The sequence below is a fragment of the Ciona robusta genome, chromosome 8 (genome assembly GCF_009617815.1).
Source record: "Ciona robusta chromosome 8, ASM961781v2".
In the NCBI taxonomy this organism is placed as follows: domain Eukaryota; kingdom Metazoa; phylum Chordata; class Ascidiacea; order Phlebobranchia; family Cionidae; genus Ciona; species Ciona robusta.
This window is the reverse complement of record NC_143242.1, coordinates 8208927-8228401: the sequence shown is the minus strand read 5'-3', so window position 1 is coordinate 8228401 and position 19475 is coordinate 8208927. Positions and strand designations below refer to the sequence as shown.

Genomic DNA, 19475 nt, shown 5'->3' with positions numbered 1-19475 from the left:
AAATAAAACTATAAATTTCAGCAATAAATTAAAATATTTTCTAAAATTATTACTTTTTAAATTTTACCCGACAAAATACATACGTTTCATTCGTTTTAAAAATGGTGAAAAAATTCGCCCCTACATTGAAATCTTGGTGGGCACAGATGTTACATGAATAGGTGTGAAAGTTAGAGGGGCGATTTGCCATGCCGTTTCGTTCAACGAAAAAAAATCTGAAATTTTGTTTGTAGTTTTTATTTAAACTAACTTCGGTTAGAATTAAATTGGTATAGTGGTTTCATTAGACAGTTTAAAAGAAAAATTAAAAACATAATGTTTTAGTGTCAAAATAGATAAAAAATTTAATGCAAATGTATTTCGTTTCAGATCTGGCTTGGGTTAAACTAAAATACTTATTTAAATTTAGTAAAAACACCTCATAACAACATGAATAAAGACAAACTTTCAAAGTTGCAAGACCAAGTCAGGATTGGAGGAAAGGTTAGAATTTATTTTGTTTCAAAATGAGATTAGTTATTTGTGCCAAAGTTTCAATCTATAGAGACAAACATAAATTTGTAAAACACCGTTTTACAAAATGTGTATAATATTCCTGTCAGCAACAATATATAAGATATCTATGTTTATATGCCCAGGGTTCAGCGAGAAGAAAGCGTAAAGTAGTTCATCGCACCGCCTCCACCGATGACAAAAAGCTGCAAGGATCGCTTAAAAAGTTGGCGGTGAACAATATACCCGGGATTGAGGAGGTAAGTTTGTCTTCTTTATAGACCAGAGGTAACGAGTTCAAGCCTCGTCACTGCTACCATTGTGGGCGTATGTGTCCTTGGGCAAGACACTTAACATTAATTGCTCCAACTCAGTGGTTAGTAATGGGTTTATATAAAACATCCACCCATGTTCCCACCCAGGTTAACATGATCAAGGATGACGGCAACGTCATTCACTTCAACAACCCAAAAGTTCAAGCGTCGCCATCGGCCAATACTTTCGCTGTGACCGGTCATGCGGAGAACAAACATTTAACGGAAATGTTGCCGAGTATTTTAAACCAACTTGTAAGTTGATGTTACCCCAACGTACATCCGATGTTTAGTATGAATATTCCCAGGGTGCAGAGAATATTAACAACCTAAAGAAACTTGCGACCGGGGTACCCAAGCCCTCTAGTGGTCAAGATAACCAACAATCGACCGAGGAAATTGACGACGATGATGATGTACCAGGTTGGTGTGATGTCATAATAAACCATCAGAATAAACTGTTCTTTCGAAGATTATTTTATCTATATAAATTGTTTATTCACAAATTCTTGTGGTTTTGCTTTAAGTAATTTAGGTCGAACACGAGAGTATCGACCAAATACTTGTTCATAAAATTGTGCCCATCATTACCCTCATAATATTTTATAACAACAGATTTGACCGACAACTTTGATGAACCTTCCAAAGCCGAAGTTGTTTGAAACAATACATGAGGAATGTAAATAAACATTTTGGAACAGATGCATGGATGTTGTCGCTTCGTTGCTTTTTATTGATTGGATATAAAATGGACATTTGTATTCTGTGATTATGTTACATCGTTTTGAAGTTTAAGGAAATCAATAAACTTTCATATTTGACTTACAAGTTGTGGGGTTTCTTTCAATACAGCAGATTTGTTGTTTTATAATTGAGACGGTCTTATCAATAATGCAGCACTTGTGGTTATTGGTGCTTGCCTGATAATCAGAAGATACCGGTTTCAAGGCTTGGGGAGGTGTGTCCTTTATCGGCTTAACCATTTAAAACGCTATTAAATTTTAAGAGGAAACACCCAGGATGCGACATCAACCTCGTTGTCACTTGCCGGAGACTTGATGCTGCCACCATTGTGGCGAATGTGCCGATACTTAACTGACAATTTAGAAAACCCATAAGTGACTACTGGGTTTAAAAAATTGCCGTCAAGTGTCTTGCCCAGGAACACAACCCTACAATGGTGGCAGCGAACCTGTAACCACTGGTTACGATATGACTACCTTGATTGTTCAAACAATCAGAAAGCTGATAATGCTGGTGACTACGTAGCTCCTGATCAGGGTAAACAAGTAAGCATTGTGGGCATTCCACACAAGGTTTGTAACATTTCAACATAAACCATCACAACAAATACATTCACCTACATTTGTATAGCGTGCATGTCTTTAATCCATTGGGTTGTCGCTGTCACCAACAGATAGTGGTCATTAATGGGGTGTCAAAATTGTCATCTATAAAGAAAAACAATCCCCCATAGAGTTATATACGTGGTAACTTGTAAGCGGGCACGAGGTGTATGAAACAAACCACACTCGTGTTATAACGACTGTCGTTGCCCCGCCATGCGAGGATAAATAAGTTACATACATGGTAACTTGTAAGCGGGCACGAGGTGTATGAAACAGAACACCCGTGTTATAACGACTGTCGTTGCTCGCCATTCGAGGATAAATAAGTTACATATACGTGATAACTCGTAAGCGGTTACGAGGTGTATAAAACAGAACACCCGTGTTATAATGACTGTCGTTGCTCGCCGTTCGAGGATAAATAAGTTACATACATGGTGACTTGTAAGCGGGCACGAGGTGTATGAAACAGGGCACCCATGTTATAACGACTGTCGTTGCTCGCCATTCGAAGATAAATAAGTTACATACATGCACCAGAAATAATGTTAATGATTGTTTTATGAATACTTTTAAATTGTATATATAAACACAAAAACTATGGTGAAAAATCTGGCCCAGAAATCTATTTACCATCAATTATGACTTCAGTAGAGTAGGGGTAATTGTGTAAACAATAAAGTTGTTGCATTACAAGAATACACGACTTAGGCCATGTCAAGCTCACGTAGATGTTACCGCATTAGCAACACGTGTATATTTTATATAGGAAACTACATCAACCTATAAATATTAAAACTCATTATAAACAAATTTACCTTTATTAAAAGACGTTACAACTCTTTGTGTCGAAATCCTTTATTAAAACGATGCTGACGTAACGTGACGTCATAAAGACATCCGCTGAAATCAAATTTAAAATTTTCCCTCCAACCAGTCACGTGATAACATAGACATCTTATAAAAACATTAAACAGAAATCCTAATAATTTTTGTGGAATTTTTCCCAAAACATTATCTGCAACTTTTCAATTCCACCGAACAAATAAGTCCCGCTAATAAAAAACAAAGCTACAGCAACAAAATAACAACGAACATACAAGTTCATTGCCAACATATACGTACAAAGTAATGAAAACAAAACCCAAAATATAAATCCCATGATTAAAACAAAAACATTTGATTTTTCTTCATGTTTTGTCTCAAACTGCCGACAACTCGGATTTAGTTCATTGTAAAACTCGTGAAGTAAATTTTCCTTTTGTTGCCAAACATTGCGACACCACGACGACACATCTCCCACTGGAAGCTGGCAATATAGTGTAGAGTTTAAGAACAAATACAGTGATTGCTGTTAAGTGTCGTAAAGTTCCCAAGTTAAACAATGTGGACACCCACCTCAGAGATTGGATACCTCCTTATATGGTAATGTACGACTTTCGGTGGCCCTCTCATTATGATGTCACTTTCACTTTGTGGAATATCATGAGAATAAGCCACTGTTATGTCATAGATAGCATCAATGCTGTTGCCTGTGATGTCATAATGTTAATTTATTAGAACTTTATTAATCTCTTTGATGCGATAATGAAGGTCAAATTAATCATAACACGCTATGAGTGATAAGCACTTGAGGAAAAAGCATAAATTAAAAGTAAACCCGGCAACTCACTTTTCCTCATGTGATCAACAATACAATTCAACCCGACAACTCTAGGATGAAGGGCGTGTTCATATCGCGGCAATCCAGCTTTTGTAGCAAACTTGTCGCTTTTTATCTTGTTTTGTTCGCTGAAATCTGTGCCTGGAAATTGTGGGTTGTGTATTTGAATTAAAAATAAACCCACAAATAGTTTTATGATATTGAGAAAATCCCACAGACTTAACCTCAACTGCACCAACTTTTCAAAGATTGAAACCAAATATCAGGTTAAATTCACTTCATAATGAATACATAACATATAACACATTCCCCGATATACATGGAAGATACAACACCGTTATTCAACCCACCTTCTGGGAAGAACAGAATATTATAGTTTGATTCAAGCATATTAAAATGATCCAACATTTTAACGATGTTCGTTTGATCAGAATCCCGACTTCTATCGAGAAATATTCCGCCCCCGGCCTGCATCGACCAACCTTGGGGGGTAAAGTTTGTTTTAGGTGTTTTCGGGTCAGCAGAAATTTCTGCTTAATAGAACAAACAAAAATCTACATCAAGAACTTGAACTTTATATATCACAGGTTTCAGCAGGTTCAGTTTTCTCTGTTAGTTATAAGGGGGCAAGGAGTTTTGCCGTGTATAAATCTGCTCACCAACTCCAGGGATCCACTTTATCTGCGACTTTAACACGATCTTCTGTTTGTGGAGAATCTTCCCCCGAAAAAGATAACCAAACAAATAAATCCAATCAAGCCTCGTTCTATGATTCATAATGATCATTGCGTTTTTTTCTGTTTCGTAACAATCGCCCGACACGACAACTTTCATTCCATGGAACATTTCTAAGATATATTATTTTTATTATCACAAATATATTATTTCTGTCAAACTTACCAAGACAAATCTTTTGTTGCGACGAACATGTAAAAAAAGAATAAAATATTATAATAAACAAACAAAGTAATTACCACAACTTGTTACATATTACAGTAAACAAACAAAATAATTACCACAACTTGCATCTTCCACGCTGCAACCACAATGTTGATAAGTTTGTTTGAATATTTTGGTGAAAATAAAGAACAAACAAAGGTTGGAGCGATGATGAATACGGATCCATACAAACACGTTACGAACAAATACACAACACTAATTAGTCCCCTCATTGTCAAATAAACAACAACTAATACTTGAAAATAATTTAATTAAAAACAATTAAACACAAAGTTACTGTGATGTCATAATAGTTCACTTTTTGACAGAAAAACCCAAAACTTTTGACGAATCTGTTCCGACCAACAACTGAAACAATCATGTTAAAATAATTAATTATTTTGTAACTTGGTAATAATTGTCTTACTATTATTGCTACCCGGCATAACATGATATTTGAATAAAGACCTGGTAAAAACAAGATTCTGCTGTTGCTAAAAAAAAGCAATTTTTTTAAACAATAAAATATGTCACTTTTATGCAATTTCCGGGCAGAGTTAATTATTGTATTACATTACTTCTGGTAACAACAACAGAATAATTAATATTGTTTAATTAATGTTTGACATAATACGTGTCGTCACAAATTAATTAACATAACTGCACGATACAATATCCCCATAATCACCTGTGTTGAACACGGGGTGAAACTGACACTCGTCGGTTTGGATTTTAATTTTAATATTTGAAGTGGGTGGAAACTTCTGCAATCGTAAAGGTAAACCTGGAAGTTTTATTGAATTTGTGATTAAATCGAGGGTTTTGATTTATTTTTGGCAAGACACTTAACAGCAATATAAAAAACAATCATCCACAAAGTTACATACACGGTAATTTGCATATTAATTCAATCATTAATATTGATTCATTAAACATTAGGTTTCGAAACCAAATTCACCGATTTCTCGTCGCAAGTTGTTGCAAAATACTTTCCACAAGGTGTCACACATGAGCTACTCTTTGTTTTATTCGAATGTTGTTTCAATTTAAGAATCGCACTGAAAAAATTATTTTGTTATTTTCTGTAAAATCCATAAAAATAGCATTTCACCTTGTCGATCGTAAATCCCAAAGTTTGATTCCGTCAGAAATTGCTGATGTCATAAACAAATCATTTGATGATGTCACAATAGATGAACCCTATGATATTAAAACATAAAAATATATTGTTTTCAATATATTATTTCTATGATTCCCACCGTAGCAATGTCGATAGTATGCGTTGGTTTGCTGTGAGCATTCTCGTAAATACCAATGGTTTTACAAACATTGAAATCATATATATTAATGTTTCGATCCGATCCTCCAACCAACACGATGTCTGTTGGAATATTGTGTGTTATGATTGTGTGATAATATTGACATACCATTAGTGAGCACTGCGTTGGAGCAATTACCGTTAAATGTCCGAAAATACAACGGTAGCTTCTTAAACCACAGCATAATATATTATCTCTATGTTTGTAAACAACTTACATGAATAATAATTATTTGCCGCAAAAAAACTTGAAATGTTTTGCCCCGACGTTGCTTCTCGCGAACAAACCAACTTGGATCTACCTTTCCATAAATATCTACGAATCACAAACGTAATATTTGTATAATCAACCTAATGTTCAAACCAACCTTTTGATTTCATCTCCACTCTTTTCCTCCAGATGAAATTTAAACAAAGACAAGGAATTTCCGCAACCAAGCAAAATAAATTTATCCAAATAATAAAATTGTGACGAAACAATTTCCTTTGTTTGACGTTGCTATAAACAATGACCATTGTTATAAATATTGATGACATCACAAACTATGACATCACAAACCTTTCTATCCTCGTCACCAAATATGGAAAACGTCAACGCAGCTGTATTGGTATAGGGGTTTCCCCACACAGCCACAGTATCCTTAGTATGCGTAAGTAACCAACCCCCGTGTCGACTTGCCCCGAGCCAACTTGCCCCATGTGACCACGAACATCCTAATGTATTGCTCGCCCCTGTTAAGGTTTAAATTACGAACAACTTTATGTAGATCGATGAATTTCCCCACAAGTCACCCCCATGTTACTATTACATTAAACCTAACAAATAACTCCACCTGTCACATGTTTCGTTTTGTTGTTAGATGCTAGCAGTGGGAGTGACATTACTTGGACACTATTATCGTTCAACAGCGAGGCAAACTGCTTTGTTGTTTCTGTAAACCACAAATAAATTTGTTACAAAAAAAACTCCATAATATGGTTGAACATCATTGTGGTCGAGAGGGAAGTTTAATTAATAATAAACATCTTAAATAAAGATAAATAAAATATAGAACACCCACCATCAACTGCGATCGAACGAACGCTCACTGGTGCGGAACAACACTTCGCCTCCCCTTGTGATGTCATCAACATCGACCAATCAGATGGCTCCGTTTCCCGACGTTCCGGCTTCAACGTTTTCGTAACTTTTTTTGGCTTGTTGGTTTTAGGGGTGAACATAGACATCCTATATAACAGGGGGTTAAATTATTTATATACTGCCACCAAGTGTTGCTACCTTGGGGAAGATTTGTAGCCAGAACTTCTGACTTTGTTTTTGAAGGTGATTGGTTGGTCATTTGTGGGCGTGGCAGTTTTGTTGAACTTTATTTGACCCCTAAGGGGTGATGTGTCAGCCAGTGGAGCGGCGGATACGAAAGAGGGGGTTGTGGGGTTACAAAGGGGGTTACTGGGGGTTGGCAGGGTTAGGTGGAATACATGGGTGGTGGGGTCCAACATTGAGGTGACGCAGCACGTTATCTGGGGTGAAAAGATTCGTTACATAAAGTGGTCGGGGTGGTCGCGCGTTTATTTACCTTCTTTGTTTTCGGATCCTGTGACAAACATGCTTGTGATGCAACAATGGGTTCAATGATGTCACAATCCATATATTGCATCACAGTTGATTCCTGATTGTCACAATTAATCGCAACAATGACGCGGTTCATCGCACACAACACGAACGTTACGCTTGATCGACTACAATGTCTCAATTAACGAGGATAAACAATTACTATTGTTGTATACCTTGTGACATCACAATGAGGTGATTCAACGCATAATAATGACAAAACAATCCCCTTTGTTACATCACCTGTAACATTAATAATCCATTATGACATTAAAAGCATCTATTATGACCTCACCATCCCAATTATGATGTAACAAACAAAGATCGAGATCTTTCTGAAAGTGAAGCCGAGGTTCGGGGTTCGCGACAAATCCATGGATCTGGAAATAACGAGCAAGAAGATTGAAAGTTTCCTTTGCGTTGTAAATAAAACGGGGATATTAAGATTGGGAGTTACTAACATAGAAACAACATACTGACCACCGAGGAAACAGAAGTTACGAAAAGTTGATACTCGTTCGCTGTCAGGCATGATAACCCTGGTTGTAATGTTTATTATGACAATGCATATTATATGCTGAGTCATGCTTACCCTGCACCATGGTATGCTGCCACACGAGGCAACATTGAGCAACATCCCAAATATTAATCCTCCCCGTTGTTGTTACCACGGCAACCAGAGTGTCAGATTGGAAATCTATCGACGAAACATCTCGGCAAGGTTCCGTGAAAATATTCTTGGAATAAATATGTTGTGTCATTCAAACCCATACGTTATAACCAGAGGGGTTTCTCATGTTTATAGATAACTTATGGTAAAGTTACATCACAATATGACATACCAGTCACCTTTGTGTTGTCATAATCATAAACCATGAGTTCGTTGTCTGTGACATCACAAAGGTACTTTGTGCTCGGGGAGAATCGAAGAATATTGGGGGATTCCCCCGATGTGGAACTAAAGATGTGGCCTCGGACCAAAGTTCCTGATGATGTTATAATGATGTCATAATGATGTTATTTATCTTTTTAAACAAGATAGCGACGATCAAATTAATAACAAAGAGAAAGAAGCAAAACAACAGTTGTCAAAACATATAAACTACTTCCAAGTCCCCTTCCCCCATACCATTATTATGCGCCGCCAAAACCTCCCCGAGCTTCCACACGATGATGTAATCAGATGCTCCTGTCGCAAGTATGACGTCATCGTTTCCATGGTGACGGGAGAAAGTTACCGTGGTAACTTGGGCGTGATGGCCGTGTAATAAAATACCCTGAATCATGATGTCATTTATTACGTCATATTTGTGATGTCATCATATACGTCATACCCACCTCATCTGGCAAACCCTCGTTTAAATTCCACAGTGTGACGTCATTATCATTCGAAACCGCCAACGCGGTGTCTGTGACGTCATATTTCGAGCTATTATTCGAAATATTTTGAAAACTCCAGACTTTTCGTATTTTCAACATTTCGCGGCAGCAACTTTTACACAACTCCCTGGTTTTCAAACATTTTGTTTGCCTTTTTCTTATTCCTAGCTACAGCGGAATTCATAGATATAGTATAATTAAAATGGGATGTTTCTCGTTTTAATGAACAAATCATAAAACTGCGCTAAACACGTGTGCAAATATAAAGCATAGATGACGTCGTTAATATTCATACTGCAAAAAAAAAGATTAAAATACCTTCATAGTTTATGTGGCTGGCGTTGGTGGAAAGCCACTACGGCACGACAAGCCCCCAGCCAATGGTAGTGGGTTTCTGCTCTGGTGAGAAACCCTTGCTGGATAGACCTTACCCAGAGCAAGGAAAAGAAACCCATTGACAAAAATAATACAACGCAACAATAAACAATCACACCAACAAGCATATAAGAAGCGCAACATGATCATCGAAACATCAACAAACGAAAAGTTACAAAATCGTACAGAAAAGCCCCGCAGTGCGCACGCCACCGAGCGCCCACCTGCAAGGAGTCAAAGCCAACAACGGCCCTGCATCACCCGACCGCTTATTGAGAAAACATCTTGGTACCGCGATACTCTAGTTATATATTCACACAATATAATATCGTCCGGCTGTTACCCAACGGAATCGACCGTTACGACATACTGTGGCTGTTACGAACCGCTAAGCGGCGACGTCCACGTAACAAACCCGCAGCTGTAACGTAACTAAGCCGACCGTGACGTAACCGCACCGAACGCAGGGTCATGACGTTGCTGACCCATCGTATCGACGTGACGTAGAGAAACTGTGACGTGGCCATCATCACAATTACGCAACGTGACGCCATTGGGATATATTAACTTTAACAGCGTGGGACATTATCAGTTATCATGGAATTAATTTAAAACATGGTGGGGAATTTTAAAGTTAAATAGGTCAATATTATACTGCGCGTTGATATTACTCGAGTATATGTGTACCAAGACGAGAGTTCTCGCAAAGCAAACCGAAACAATACAAAACCGCTGTAAGATTCAAGTCCCGACAGATAAAACACTTGGAAGGAATGAACACTACAGTGGATGCTAATCTTTATCAAGTAAGATTGTTGCAACAATTCCTTTGCATTTATTTCAAGGACATGTAGAAGAACTGAAAAGTGCTTGGGGGAATAGCTGGCAACATTACGCCCAGCAAAAAAATAGCTGGCAACACTGTAAGAGTGCACCAGCTAACACAAACACATCAAAAACTGCTGGCAACACTGTAAGAGTGCACCAGGTAAACACGCAAACATTCATACTTAAACACTAAGCCTAAACCACCTGAAACCGACATCCTTTATCGGCGTCTTCGATCTTCTTTCTTCGCGCGTACACACCTATATTAGGTCTATACGCGCTTATATTAGGCCTATACACACTTAAGCCTACAAACACCTCAAACCGGCATCCTTATATTGGCGTCTTCGTCTTTGTTCTTCGTCTGTAAAAAATACAACATAGTTACGTCACAGTGAGTAACTTAAGTATTACTTGTTACAAATTCAAAGTTAACAATGAGATTTAAGAATGCAGAGTAAAATTACTTCTAATAAACAATGATAATATACAATACCTTGCGCTTTTCTTCGGCAGCTTTATTCGCTGACTTTTCTGCAACAATATAATCGTTTAATATCGGTTTGTATATTATTACGTCATAATTACCTTCATTCCATCTTTGCGCCAAAGTCCGCTTGATCCCCTGTGACGTCACATACCATGTTCTAAAATATGTTATAATTAAAAAAATTATTTATATTCAAGATAGTTTGTGACGAAACAATAAACTTACGAAGTGGGTTATTCTGTTACGTCATCACCACTTCGTGACGTCACATCATCGATGTTTCTAAAAAGAGCTTATGTACGTAATAATGCCAATTGTGATTTATACTTTACCAATTCTTTGATCTTCTTGCTTCGCGCTCATAGCGCAAATATAATTAGAATATACAAGTAATGTGCCTTGCGTCGACGCAAAACGCGCATGGGGCCCCATGAAAATAAAATCGCGAAACGCACGCATAGAACAAACGTATAGTGACGTAACAAGCGCGAATCGTAGTGCGATGATGTGATAAATAAGCATTATGACGCAACGCTAGGGCAGAATATGTAAGCGTTTGTGACGTAACGTCGCGAGTGACGTGTTATGACGTAACAGTCTTCGCTTTCAGAAACAAAATATTAACAAAAGCACAAAACTTTGGTAGAAAATGAAATAATTAAATATATTTAAATGTAAGTAATATGGTGAGTAGTAATAGCATTATCAAGATATAATAATGCTCTAGTAATACAACGCTATATTTGGTTATAATGAAACAATACTTAACTCAAGTCTTGCCACAAAACTTGTTGAAACCTTCCAACTTGTAACCTGGTGTGGAACCAACTTCATCTAAACTGAAACGTGGTGTGAATGCCACGCATTGTAAGCGAACCAATCATCGAAAAGCGGGGACGAATAATCAGCTGGTGCGGGCGTCGGTCACGTGCTGTATTTAAAATGTTCCCGCCAAAATTTAAACACCCCCGCTACGTATATATAGTGTTTTTGTGTGGAAACAAAGGGGTGTGTAAAAGTATTTATGCGCGTTTTTATGGAAAATCCGTAATAGTAATGAACGAGTTACAGTGGTGTCTATGAAGATATTGGTTTAATTATTATTTAACAAATAATTAAATCTGTGTCCCTGTTTATTCATCCGTGACATCCCACATTATGACATCATATGTGACCAATATTCCACCCTCAATAAACAACAACATTTATTAAGAAAGAAATTTATTTACAAGTTTGCGATATAAAAGTTTGAAAGTTCAAGGTTCGGTGCTTCCACAAGGGGAGCTAAAGGGTCCGAATCTACCATAGATGTCCCTGCCGCGCACAGAGAAGTAATATGTGCAACTTGGTGAGAATTGTGTCAATGTGCACGCCATGGGCAACGGCATTGCTTCGATTCCATCTGAATATAAAGGTTGGAAAAACAAACTTAACAAACATGTACCGAGGATAACATTGTACATGAATATTTATAACTAAGATCAAATTAATTAAAACCACAAGAATTGAGGAATTAAAAGCAAAACAACAGTCGTTAAAACAGCTTGTTTTGAGTAAAATGTCAAATAAAGTTGTGGCTGCTAAATAACAAAGAAACAACAGCTACAGGCGCCCACCTTCACCAATCTTCTTCCAGGTTTTTCGACCCGCGTTACACTGGTACGCAAATAATTCGTAACAATTCATTTTGACCGAAGATTTTGAATGATTGTCGTTGTTCCATGACAAAACAATGACCCCTTTGTCCTGGCAAGAATCACAATTGTTGGAAGAAATCAACGAATATAAAATTTAGTTTTTACCTTTTTGATCCCAAGTTTAAGTTGTTGAGGGGGTGGGGGCAGGAACTTGGGTAAGTTGGGTGGGTGGGGTGGGGGTTGGGGCAGCGGAGGATATCGGCGGGCCTGAGGTAAAATAGAGTTAGGGGTCGTATAATAAATTGGGCACGTAGTGTTTGAAACAACTGTTATTTCAACTGTCGTTGCCTCGCAGGAAAAATATTTTACTATTTAATTCAATTATCAAAACTTTTGTGCATTATTCACACTTTTGAGCTCCTGCCTTGTGGCATCTTTTACAATAATAGCTTAACACATACAGATCAGGATATTTAACACATAAGGTTAATACATATAAATATTCCCACCATAGAATTATTGATGGCGTGCGTTGGATTGTTGCGTTGCGTGTGTAGGTTGGGTTTGGTTGGATGAGAGGTCGTCTGGAATATACATTACATGTTTAAGATAATGTAATATGCATTGTTGTCAGGTATACATAATGTATTTGTTTGGTAAAATTGATCTTCTTGCTAAATAAAAGTTACGTAATAAATTCAAATAAACGGAACTCACAACAGAATATTTTGTTTGTTGTTGAAGATTGTTTGCTTTGGTTGTCACAGTGGATTGTTGGAACGTCATCTTTCCGTCTCCGTAAACCAACAAGTCTTTACCATCCAAGTTGCTTCGCTGGATCACCGGGGATTCTATAAAGAACGTCGATGTGTGTTACATAGTAAAGATCATTGCTTCAACACTGTTGTCTCTTATACATTGTCAGCCATGCATTGTCGGCGTATGTGTCCTTGGGCAAGACACTTAACAGCAATTGCTCCAACCAGTGGTCACTAATGGATTGTCTAAATTATCAGCCATACATAAAACAATCACTAACACAGTGAGACTTTGTATACACCCATAGAAACAATATACACACCTCCGTTATATTTCACAGAAAGTGGATTTTGAGCCAAAATTTGTTTCAAGGTTTCCTCAGCATTCGGCTGTAAATATAGGAAAGTGAAATTTGTTTTAAATTAAAATATTTTATTTTTTACCAAAGTTTGAAAATTTCTTGGAAGTTTAGAAGGTTGGTTGTTGTGATGAACCTGTTTGTGAGGAAACAATCAACATTAATCATGATCCAACAGTGAATAATCATGATCATGGTTTTAAGTGAACTGCACAAATAATGGGTGAACATTGTTTGGGATAAATATTACACGTTCACGCGATTAATTCACAAAAACTCACGGCATGAATCATCTTTACTTTTTTTCCTTCGTTGTCGTCTGTCAAATCAATCACCGCCGGTCTCTGTGATGTCATAAACCATAATAACAACCTATTATGACATCATAATCACAAACAAACCTTTATTGTTGGTTCTTTGTTCACTGGTGATCTATAATTAAATGTTTAATGAACAAGAGAGCAAAGCTTTAATGAATGGGCATGTAACTTGGTATATTTGATTAAACATGAAACTAACCGACATTTACTCACTAATTATAAGGTTGTCGAAACCGAACATTTATTCTGTATATCACGAGTATATAATATGATTCAGGAGATAGAAACATTGGGCATTGAAAAGCAATATTTAAGAATGAAAATGGAAAAGAACAAATGTTTGACAAAATGAAACATATAAGCCACTACGTGCCCAATATATGTAAAACATTATGTGCCCGGTTATTAGGAATAAACAAAACTTACGTTTGTGGGACGTTCATGGGTTGCATTCGTGTGGTTTCCTGTAAATAAATAATATTACTGAACATAATATTGGTTGTGTCATGTATTTAAGTTTGTGTTTTGTGTAACTTATTATCTTTATGTTAAAAATTAGACAAAATTTTTTACCCCACCATACCGCATATAAGTAGTCATGTTTCTAACTTTGTGGGTGATTGTTTTAATGTATGACTGACAATCTTTTTTAGACAACACATTAGTGACCACTGGTATTAAATACCAACCACGGTCTGCGTCGTTCGATCCGCCCTCACAGGTTGCGTTTGTGTGGAAATTGTGGAATATTTTAAACTTTGGTTGTTTCGAAGCAACTTTATTGAATCTTGGTGGCGTCGAGATGCGAAAACCATCTTCTTCACCTTGGGGAGGAAAAGATGTTGTTTATATTGTTGTTGTGTGTGATACTTATACCCTGGTGTTTTGATGGATCGCACACGAAACATAAACCAATGTGTTTTACCCGGAATTTAACCTTTGAGCATGTTAGTTGGTGCTTTTGATTCGCATCAAGATCGCTATACTTTCTATACTTTATGTACTCATAAACTTTTAAGAAATCTTTTAGAATTAAAATCCCCTTTATCAACTAATCAACAATTGGTTTGATATTTCAAGATATGTTTAAAACATTGGACTTTTGATCACAATTATAATTTTTATTTGATTAAAATTATATTTTACATTCACTGGTTGTAGAAAGATGGAGATTGCCCGACATTCTATAACTTAATATTTCAACCCCATGCCTTACCCTTGACTGCAGTTCGTTGGCAAAATCAATCCAACTTCGAAAAGTTTTTTCAATTCCTTCGTTTTTTACTTTTAATTTCAAACATTCTTCATTTTTTAATTTAAGTTTTTCAAGAAGGTAATTTTCTCGTTTCAAATAAGCGTCGAACATCTGGAAACATTGGATTGTTTATATTGAATGTTTATTATGACATCATAATACTCACATATCTCCATTGTTGCTTCAACAATCCATTCAACGAACACGAACATTTTGTCGAGGTTTTTAAATCAGGATTTTCATTTTTTGATGAAAATTTTTGGCGTTTTGATAAAACAACTTCCACACTTGAGGGAGCCGGACGCTTTAACGAAGGAACTAAAACAACGAATAAATTTGTAAAAATGTATGATTTTTATAAACGAAGGACGTACCTGCTTCACTTTGATGAACTTTTGAACTCAAACTTTTAACGACGAACTCAATCCCAGGTTTCGCAACAACTTTCTTCTTTTGTGTTTTTTGTGGAAAATTCTCCGGAAATTCTTTTTTTACAGAAACTGAAGATGTCACAATGGGAGTAATTGTTGGGGTTGGCGGGTGTTTTGGTAGGGGTGGGGTTTTGGTGGGAGGGGGGTTGTTTTTGGGCGGTGGGTCAACTAAAGTGGAGGGTGAGTCTTTTATGGCGAGGGGTGTATCTTTGGGGGTTTGGTCAGTTTTGGGGGTTGGGTCAATTTTGGGGGTTGGGTCAATTTTGGGGGTTGGGTCAATTTTGGGGCCAGATGGTCGGTCGGGGTGTGGGCCATTCTGTGGTTTGGGAAGTTCTATTATTGTGGAGGTTTGATCCTTAGGTAGCAGGAAGCTTTCCTTTGTGAGAGGGGGGGGTGGTTGCTGGGTCCTGCGGGGTGAGGGGGGTTTTTGTGGTAGGGTCGGTTTTAGGGGGTGGGTCCTTTTTAATAGGGTCACTCATTATTTTGGTGGGTGGAGCGTTCGGTGTTGGTAACTTCGTTGTGGGTGGCGTGTCTTTGAGGGAAGGGTCCATTTTATGTGGTGGGTCCTTTTGGGTAGGTGGAGTGGTCATTGTTGTGGTGAGTGGGTCTCTTGGTGTGAGACATGGCTTCTTTAATGTAAGGGGCAAGGTTTTGGTAGTGAGCGTCTCCTTGATGGTGATTGGGTTCACTTTGGTAGGCGGAACTTTAGGGGGTGAAGCTTTTACTACAGGAGGTGGGTCTTTTGGGGAATGTACCTTTGATTCAAGGGCTTTTATGTATTGTGGGTTAAAAGTAGAAAGCGGGGCATTTGGGTTGGGTGAAGCTTTTATTGGTTGGGATGGGTCCTTGGGTTTGGGGGTTAGGGTGATTGGCATTGAAGCTTTTGTGGTGAAGGGTTCTTCAGTGGGAGGCGGGTTGTTCTTGGATTCAACTGGTGTGGAACCTTTCTTCGGGACGGGGTCTATGGGGGGGGTCTTTGTGAGGGGTAAGTTCGTTTTGGGGGCTAGGGGGGTTTTGGCTGGGTCGGGAGGTGGGGCTTTTATGGCAAGGGGGATCCTTCTAGTTGGGGGTGGGTCCTTAAGGTCAGTTTTGAGCGGTGGGTCCTTTGGTGTAGGGGTTTTTGAAGGGGGCGGGTCTTTTCTAATGGGCGGGTTCGCTTTGGAGAGCGGAACCTTTGTAGAATGATTCTTCATGAAGTCATTTAGTGTGGAGACCTTCTTAGGGGGTGGGACCGTTTCCGGGGTCGAGCTCTTCATGATGGGGGAAGACTCTCTTCTTGCAGGTGTGGCTTTTGTAGAAGAATGGTTTTTGGTGGGGGGTGGGGCAATGGGTGGGGCCTTTATCGCAGGGGGTAGTTTTGTGGGGGTTGGTACCCCTGCTGTTGAACAGATACGCTTTGTTGTTTTTGTAATGGTTGAAATATTTCCTTCATTCTGAGAATTCGTTTCTTCTGTTTGTTTCTGCTCAACATTTTTCGTTGCAAATACTTCCGGTTTGTTCAATAGACCTTGACCCATGGATTCTCTGTTCAAAGCCGGCTTTAGGAGGTTCTTTGGTTTCGAAGATGAATCGCAACTTGATGATTGTAAGGGGGTTGGTTGGTTTAACCGATATTTATTCTTGGTTGATTTTCGTGCCGTTTGCTTCACTTTAGGATGTTTGTTAATCACCTTCAAAGTTCGCGCATCCACTAAAAGTGATTTGCTTTCCCTACAAACAATTTCCAAATCACACAATATTTCTAAACACCGCTCAAAACAACTTACACCATCGCTTTCGGATAAATGTTTCCGATTTCCAATAAATCAATGTTCACTTCTGTAACACAACAGCATATTAATAAAGCATCAAAACAATAACAAATGTTATGAATGTAGCCTACTCACATGGCAGGGTAAATACCTCATGCTCGCTTACAAGTTACCAAGTATGTAACTTTGTGGGTGATTGTTTTTAAATTTTCTTTAACAATGTTTTAATTCAATTTTGCCCATCTGTTTGCCTGTTTGTTGATAAGTTGTTTACAAACGTATGGGCTTGTAGCGGCAGTTTACCAAGACATAATCCCCCAAACAATAATGCAAACAGTATTCTCAATACAAAACACATATGGTCTGGTCAGTTTTAATACAAACATGATGAAAGCGCATAACCATGACGCAAAGTTGTCGGGTTTGATGAAACACGTGATTTACATATGAGCTGAGGTGTTTGCATTGACCATTATAACACAAAACGTACAAATTACCCACCTTTTGTAAAATCAACTTTGCCTCTCTTTGCCATGCTGGGGTAACGTACACATGTAACCTAAACAACGAATATAATAAGCCTTAGAAATCACACGAACTATAATATTTATGGTCGACAAATGAACATATGTGCTTATATTAATGTAAAATCCATCATACAACTGAACTGGCCCCGATAAGTTGTCTATACCTTGAGTACTCACAACACACGTAAACACATATTGCTTAAAACAAATTCATTCTCAAGGGCAAAATATTCACATAAACTTGAATTAAATCTACAATGACCTGTAATCAGATGCGATTGGTTTGCGCGCAAGTCTCTTATGCGACAACCTGCGTTATAACTGACCAGCAGCTCACAAATCATATGAATATCGTCTCTCATGAGCGATTTCTTATCACGAATCACGTACCCACAAGCACCATTGTGATATCATGATTATAAAGAAAAAAAGGCTGAAGTACCTACGTCACAATTCCCATGAATCGTGAACAAACGCCTTTTTTTCATCATACAATTGGCAGGTAAAACAACCAATCAGAAAGGAATTGGTTTAACAGAAAAGAAAGAAGGCAGATTCTCTCGTTTCACGAAGTCACGATCATGTGATGATACGTTGTAGATACGTCATAGATGACTGTACTTTATATAACACCCTGTACCAACAAACAACTGATGCATACCAACATACGTTGCTTAATTAGGCGTTGTTGTGATCATTTGGCCGACTAATGTATTGACAAGCCAGTAGCACAGTGTACACAATACATTTGACTACAGCAGCATACTAACGGCCGCCATTGTTTGTCGAATTGCGAAACTTTGACCTTCGCAATGAGTTTAAACAACTTCTGAGGTTTTGCTTTCATTTTCCTTTTGTGGAAAAGCATAAAATGAAACAAATTTACCCTTTTTAAACGGTATTTGCATAATAATAATATTAAATGTGCAAATTGTCACAAAATGACCAGTTTTAAAATTTGTGTACAACTTTCTCCTACAAGAATCCATGTTTGTTATCATTCTTAAAACACCTTCACCGGTTTTGCTCGATTTTGAAAACAAGATGGCGACAGTTGAATTACTCGGTGTTTCCACGCCTCTGGTATAAAGAAGCCAACTAACTTTGGTTTACAACTGTTCAACTGTTAACGCAAGTGAAAGTTAGTGGAACAACCCCCCGTTGTTCTTGTATAAACAACATGTTTGTGAAGAACTTGTTAGCTTTTGTTTGCGATTTTCTTTTGTGGAAAGGCGTAAAACAGTTTATTTTTACCTTATCAAAAAAATGTAAATGACTAAAATATCACAAGTTAACCGTTTCTAAATCTCGTTTTCAATTTTTTTTTCGATAAAGAAACCAAATCACGCATAATTTTTAGACTTCCCAACCTTTAAATTTATTTTTAAGTCAAAGTTTCCTTTCAAATTACCGAAAAAACATACATTTTCCCCACATATACCCACGGTGTTATTTTGGACGCAAATTGTCGTTTACGTAACAATGACTTGGACCACTTGATATTTCTATGGCTCTGGTTGTTAGTAAGTGGTTCTTAAATATACTGAAATATACGTTCTTTCTATAACTGCTGCAACACACAAAAGGAGGCCAATTTTCTTGTCAAATAACAATGGATTGTCAACTTGTTTCAACATTGTAATTCGAACAATATGTGAAGCTTTGGGTCATTTTTTG

General features: G+C 37.6%; 5 protein-coding genes and 2 long non-coding RNA genes across 12 annotated transcripts; 1 reads left to right on the top strand and 6 right to left on the bottom strand.

Moving 5' to 3' along the window:
- Positions 1–77: 77 nt before the first annotated feature.
- Positions 78–2918, bottom strand: LOC149733079 (uncharacterized). The gene is made up of 3 exons (XR_016385531.1): positions 2789–2918; positions 2171–2257; positions 78–215 (listed from the first exon to the last, which is right to left on the bottom strand). It is a non-coding gene; the product is annotated as an uncharacterized LOC149733079 (long non-coding RNA).
- LOC149733080 (transcription factor BTF3 homolog 4-like) lies at positions 327–1634 on the top strand. Its single transcript, XM_089882728.1, has 5 exons — positions 327–483; positions 639–752; positions 915–1061; positions 1115–1229; positions 1422–1634. Exons 1-5 carry the CDS (start codon positions 430–432, stop codon positions 1466–1468), a joined length of 477 nt encoding a protein of 158 aa, XP_089738854.1. The 5' UTR covers positions 327–429; the 3' UTR covers positions 1469–1634.
- A 79-nt stretch (positions 2919–2997) lies between the features above and the next one.
- LOC149733078 (lysocardiolipin acyltransferase 1-like) lies at positions 2998–4935 on the bottom strand. Of its 3 annotated transcripts, none has more exons than XM_089882718.1 (6): positions 4719–4935; positions 4478–4666; positions 4169–4300; positions 3828–3959; positions 3554–3687; positions 2998–3464 (listed from the first exon to the last, which is right to left on the bottom strand). In XM_089882718.1, exons 2-6 carry the CDS (start codon positions 4662–4664, stop codon positions 3138–3140), a joined length of 912 nt encoding a protein of 303 aa, XP_089738844.1. In that variant the 5' UTR covers positions 4665–4666; positions 4719–4935; the 3' UTR covers positions 2998–3137. The 3 variants fall into 3 exon arrangements, with proteins under 3 accessions (XP_089738844.1, XP_089738846.1, XP_089738845.1); XM_089882720.1 differs by having other exon boundaries at positions 4715–4839; XM_089882719.1 differs by having other exon boundaries at positions 4478–4795.
- A 73-nt stretch (positions 4936–5008) lies between these two features.
- Positions 5009–9468, bottom strand: LOC149733077 (WD repeat-containing protein 27-like). Of its 2 annotated transcripts, XM_089882704.1 has the most exons (20): positions 9386–9468; positions 9026–9231; positions 8817–8964; positions 8537–8673; positions 8280–8424; positions 8168–8226; positions 7983–8067; positions 7864–7930; positions 7653–7815; positions 7355–7596; positions 7137–7303; positions 6909–7007; positions 6635–6807; positions 6444–6574; positions 6294–6391; positions 6017–6138; positions 5869–5957; positions 5716–5815; positions 5446–5541; positions 5009–5126 (listed from the first exon to the last, which is right to left on the bottom strand). In XM_089882704.1, exons 2-20 carry the CDS (start codon positions 9164–9166, stop codon positions 5073–5075), a joined length of 2316 nt encoding a protein of 771 aa, XP_089738830.1. In that variant the 5' UTR covers positions 9167–9231; positions 9386–9468; the 3' UTR covers positions 5009–5072. The 2 variants fall into 2 exon arrangements, with proteins under 2 accessions (XP_089738830.1, XP_089738829.1); XM_089882703.1 differs by lacking the exon at positions 9386–9468 and having other exon boundaries at positions 9026–9301.
- Positions 9469–10507: 1039 nt separating this feature from the next.
- On the bottom strand, positions 10508–11123 carry LOC149733076 (uncharacterized). The gene is made up of 4 exons (XR_016385530.1): positions 10986–11123; positions 10859–10917; positions 10767–10804; positions 10508–10634 (listed from the first exon to the last, which is right to left on the bottom strand). It is a non-coding gene; the product is annotated as an uncharacterized LOC149733076 (long non-coding RNA).
- Positions 11124–11964: 841 nt separating this feature from the next.
- LOC149733075 (uncharacterized) lies at positions 11965–15735 on the bottom strand. The gene is made up of 14 exons (XM_089882716.1): positions 15464–15735; positions 15256–15407; positions 15051–15200; positions 14524–14658; positions 14261–14298; positions 13916–13946; positions 13796–13858; positions 13600–13650; positions 13479–13545; positions 13115–13248; positions 12907–12981; positions 12563–12664; positions 12377–12506; positions 11965–12162 (listed from the first exon to the last, which is right to left on the bottom strand). Exons 3-14 carry the CDS (start codon positions 15198–15200, stop codon positions 12017–12019), a joined length of 1122 nt encoding a protein of 373 aa, XP_089738842.1. The 5' UTR covers positions 15256–15407; positions 15464–15735; the 3' UTR covers positions 11965–12016.
- LOC149733074 (uncharacterized) lies at positions 15729–18259 on the bottom strand. Of its 3 annotated transcripts, none has more exons than XM_089882711.1 (4): positions 18241–18259; positions 17773–17830; positions 17287–17338; positions 15729–17230 (listed from the first exon to the last, which is right to left on the bottom strand). In XM_089882711.1, the coding sequence occupies exons 2-4, from the start codon at positions 17804–17806 to the stop codon at positions 15877–15879; spliced, it is 1440 nt and encodes a 479-aa protein (XP_089738837.1). In that variant the 5' UTR covers positions 17807–17830; positions 18241–18259; the 3' UTR covers positions 15729–15876. The 3 variants fall into 3 exon arrangements, with proteins under 3 accessions (XP_089738837.1, XP_089738835.1, XP_089738836.1); XM_089882709.1 differs by lacking the exon at positions 18241–18259 and adding an exon at positions 18061–18200; XM_089882710.1 differs by lacking the exon at positions 18241–18259 and having other exon boundaries at positions 17773–17978.
- Between the last annotated feature and the right edge of the window lie 1216 nt (positions 18260–19475).

Coding starts and splice junctions, on each gene's coding strand:
- LOC149733080 (XM_089882728.1), top strand. CDS start 430: ATGAATAAAGACAAACTTTCAAAGTTGCAAGACCAAGTCAGGATTGGA. Junction 484..638: donor AAGTCAGGATTGGAGGAAAG/GTTAGAATTTAT, acceptor TTATATGCCCAG/GGTTCAGCGAGAAGAAAGCG. Junction 1,062..1,114: donor CGAGTATTTTAAACCAACTT/GTAAGTTGATGT, acceptor GAATATTCCCAG/GGTGCAGAGAATATTAACAA.
- LOC149733078 (XM_089882718.1), bottom strand. CDS start 4,664: ATGTTCCATGGAATGAAAGTTGTCGTGTCGGGCGATTGTTACGAAACA. Junction 4,301..4,477: donor AAAGTGGATCCCTGGAGTTG/GTGAGCAGATTT, acceptor TTACCCCCCAAG/GTTGGTCGATGCAGGCCGGG. Junction 3,960..4,168: donor TATTCTGTTCTTCCCAGAAG/GTGGGTTGAATA, acceptor CACAATTTCCAG/GCACAGATTTCAGCGAACAA.
- LOC149733077 (XM_089882704.1), bottom strand. CDS start 9,166: ATGTTGAAAATACGAAAAGTCTGGAGTTTTCAAAATATTTCGAATAAT. Junction 8,227..8,279: donor GCAGCATACCATGGTGCAGG/GTAAGCATGACT, acceptor CATTACAACCAG/GGTTATCATGCCTGACAGCG. Junction 6,392..6,443: donor AGTGGAGATGAAATCAAAAG/GTTGGTTTGAAC, acceptor TGTGATTCGTAG/ATATTTATGGAAAGGTAGAT.
- LOC149733075 (XM_089882716.1), bottom strand. CDS start 15,200: ATGTTCGACGCTTATTTGAAACGAGAAAATTACCTTCTTGAAAAACTT. Junction 13,947..14,260: donor CCCATGAACGTCCCACAAAC/GTAAGTTTTGTT, acceptor ATTTAATTATAG/ATCACCAGTGAACAAAGAAC. Junction 13,859..13,915: donor ACAAAGAACCAACAATAAAG/GTTTGTTTGTGA, acceptor ATGACATCACAG/AGACCGGCGGTGATTGATTT.
- LOC149733074 (XM_089882711.1), bottom strand. CDS start 17,806: ATGGCAAAGAGAGGCAAAGTTGATTTTACAAAAG. Junction 17,339..17,772: donor CAAAGTTGATTTTACAAAAG/GTGGGTAATTTG, acceptor GTTGTGTTACAG/AAGTGAACATTGATTTATTG. Junction 17,231..17,286: donor ATTTATCCGAAAGCGATGGT/GTAAGTTGTTTT, acceptor AATTGTTTGTAG/GGAAAGCAAATCACTTTTAG.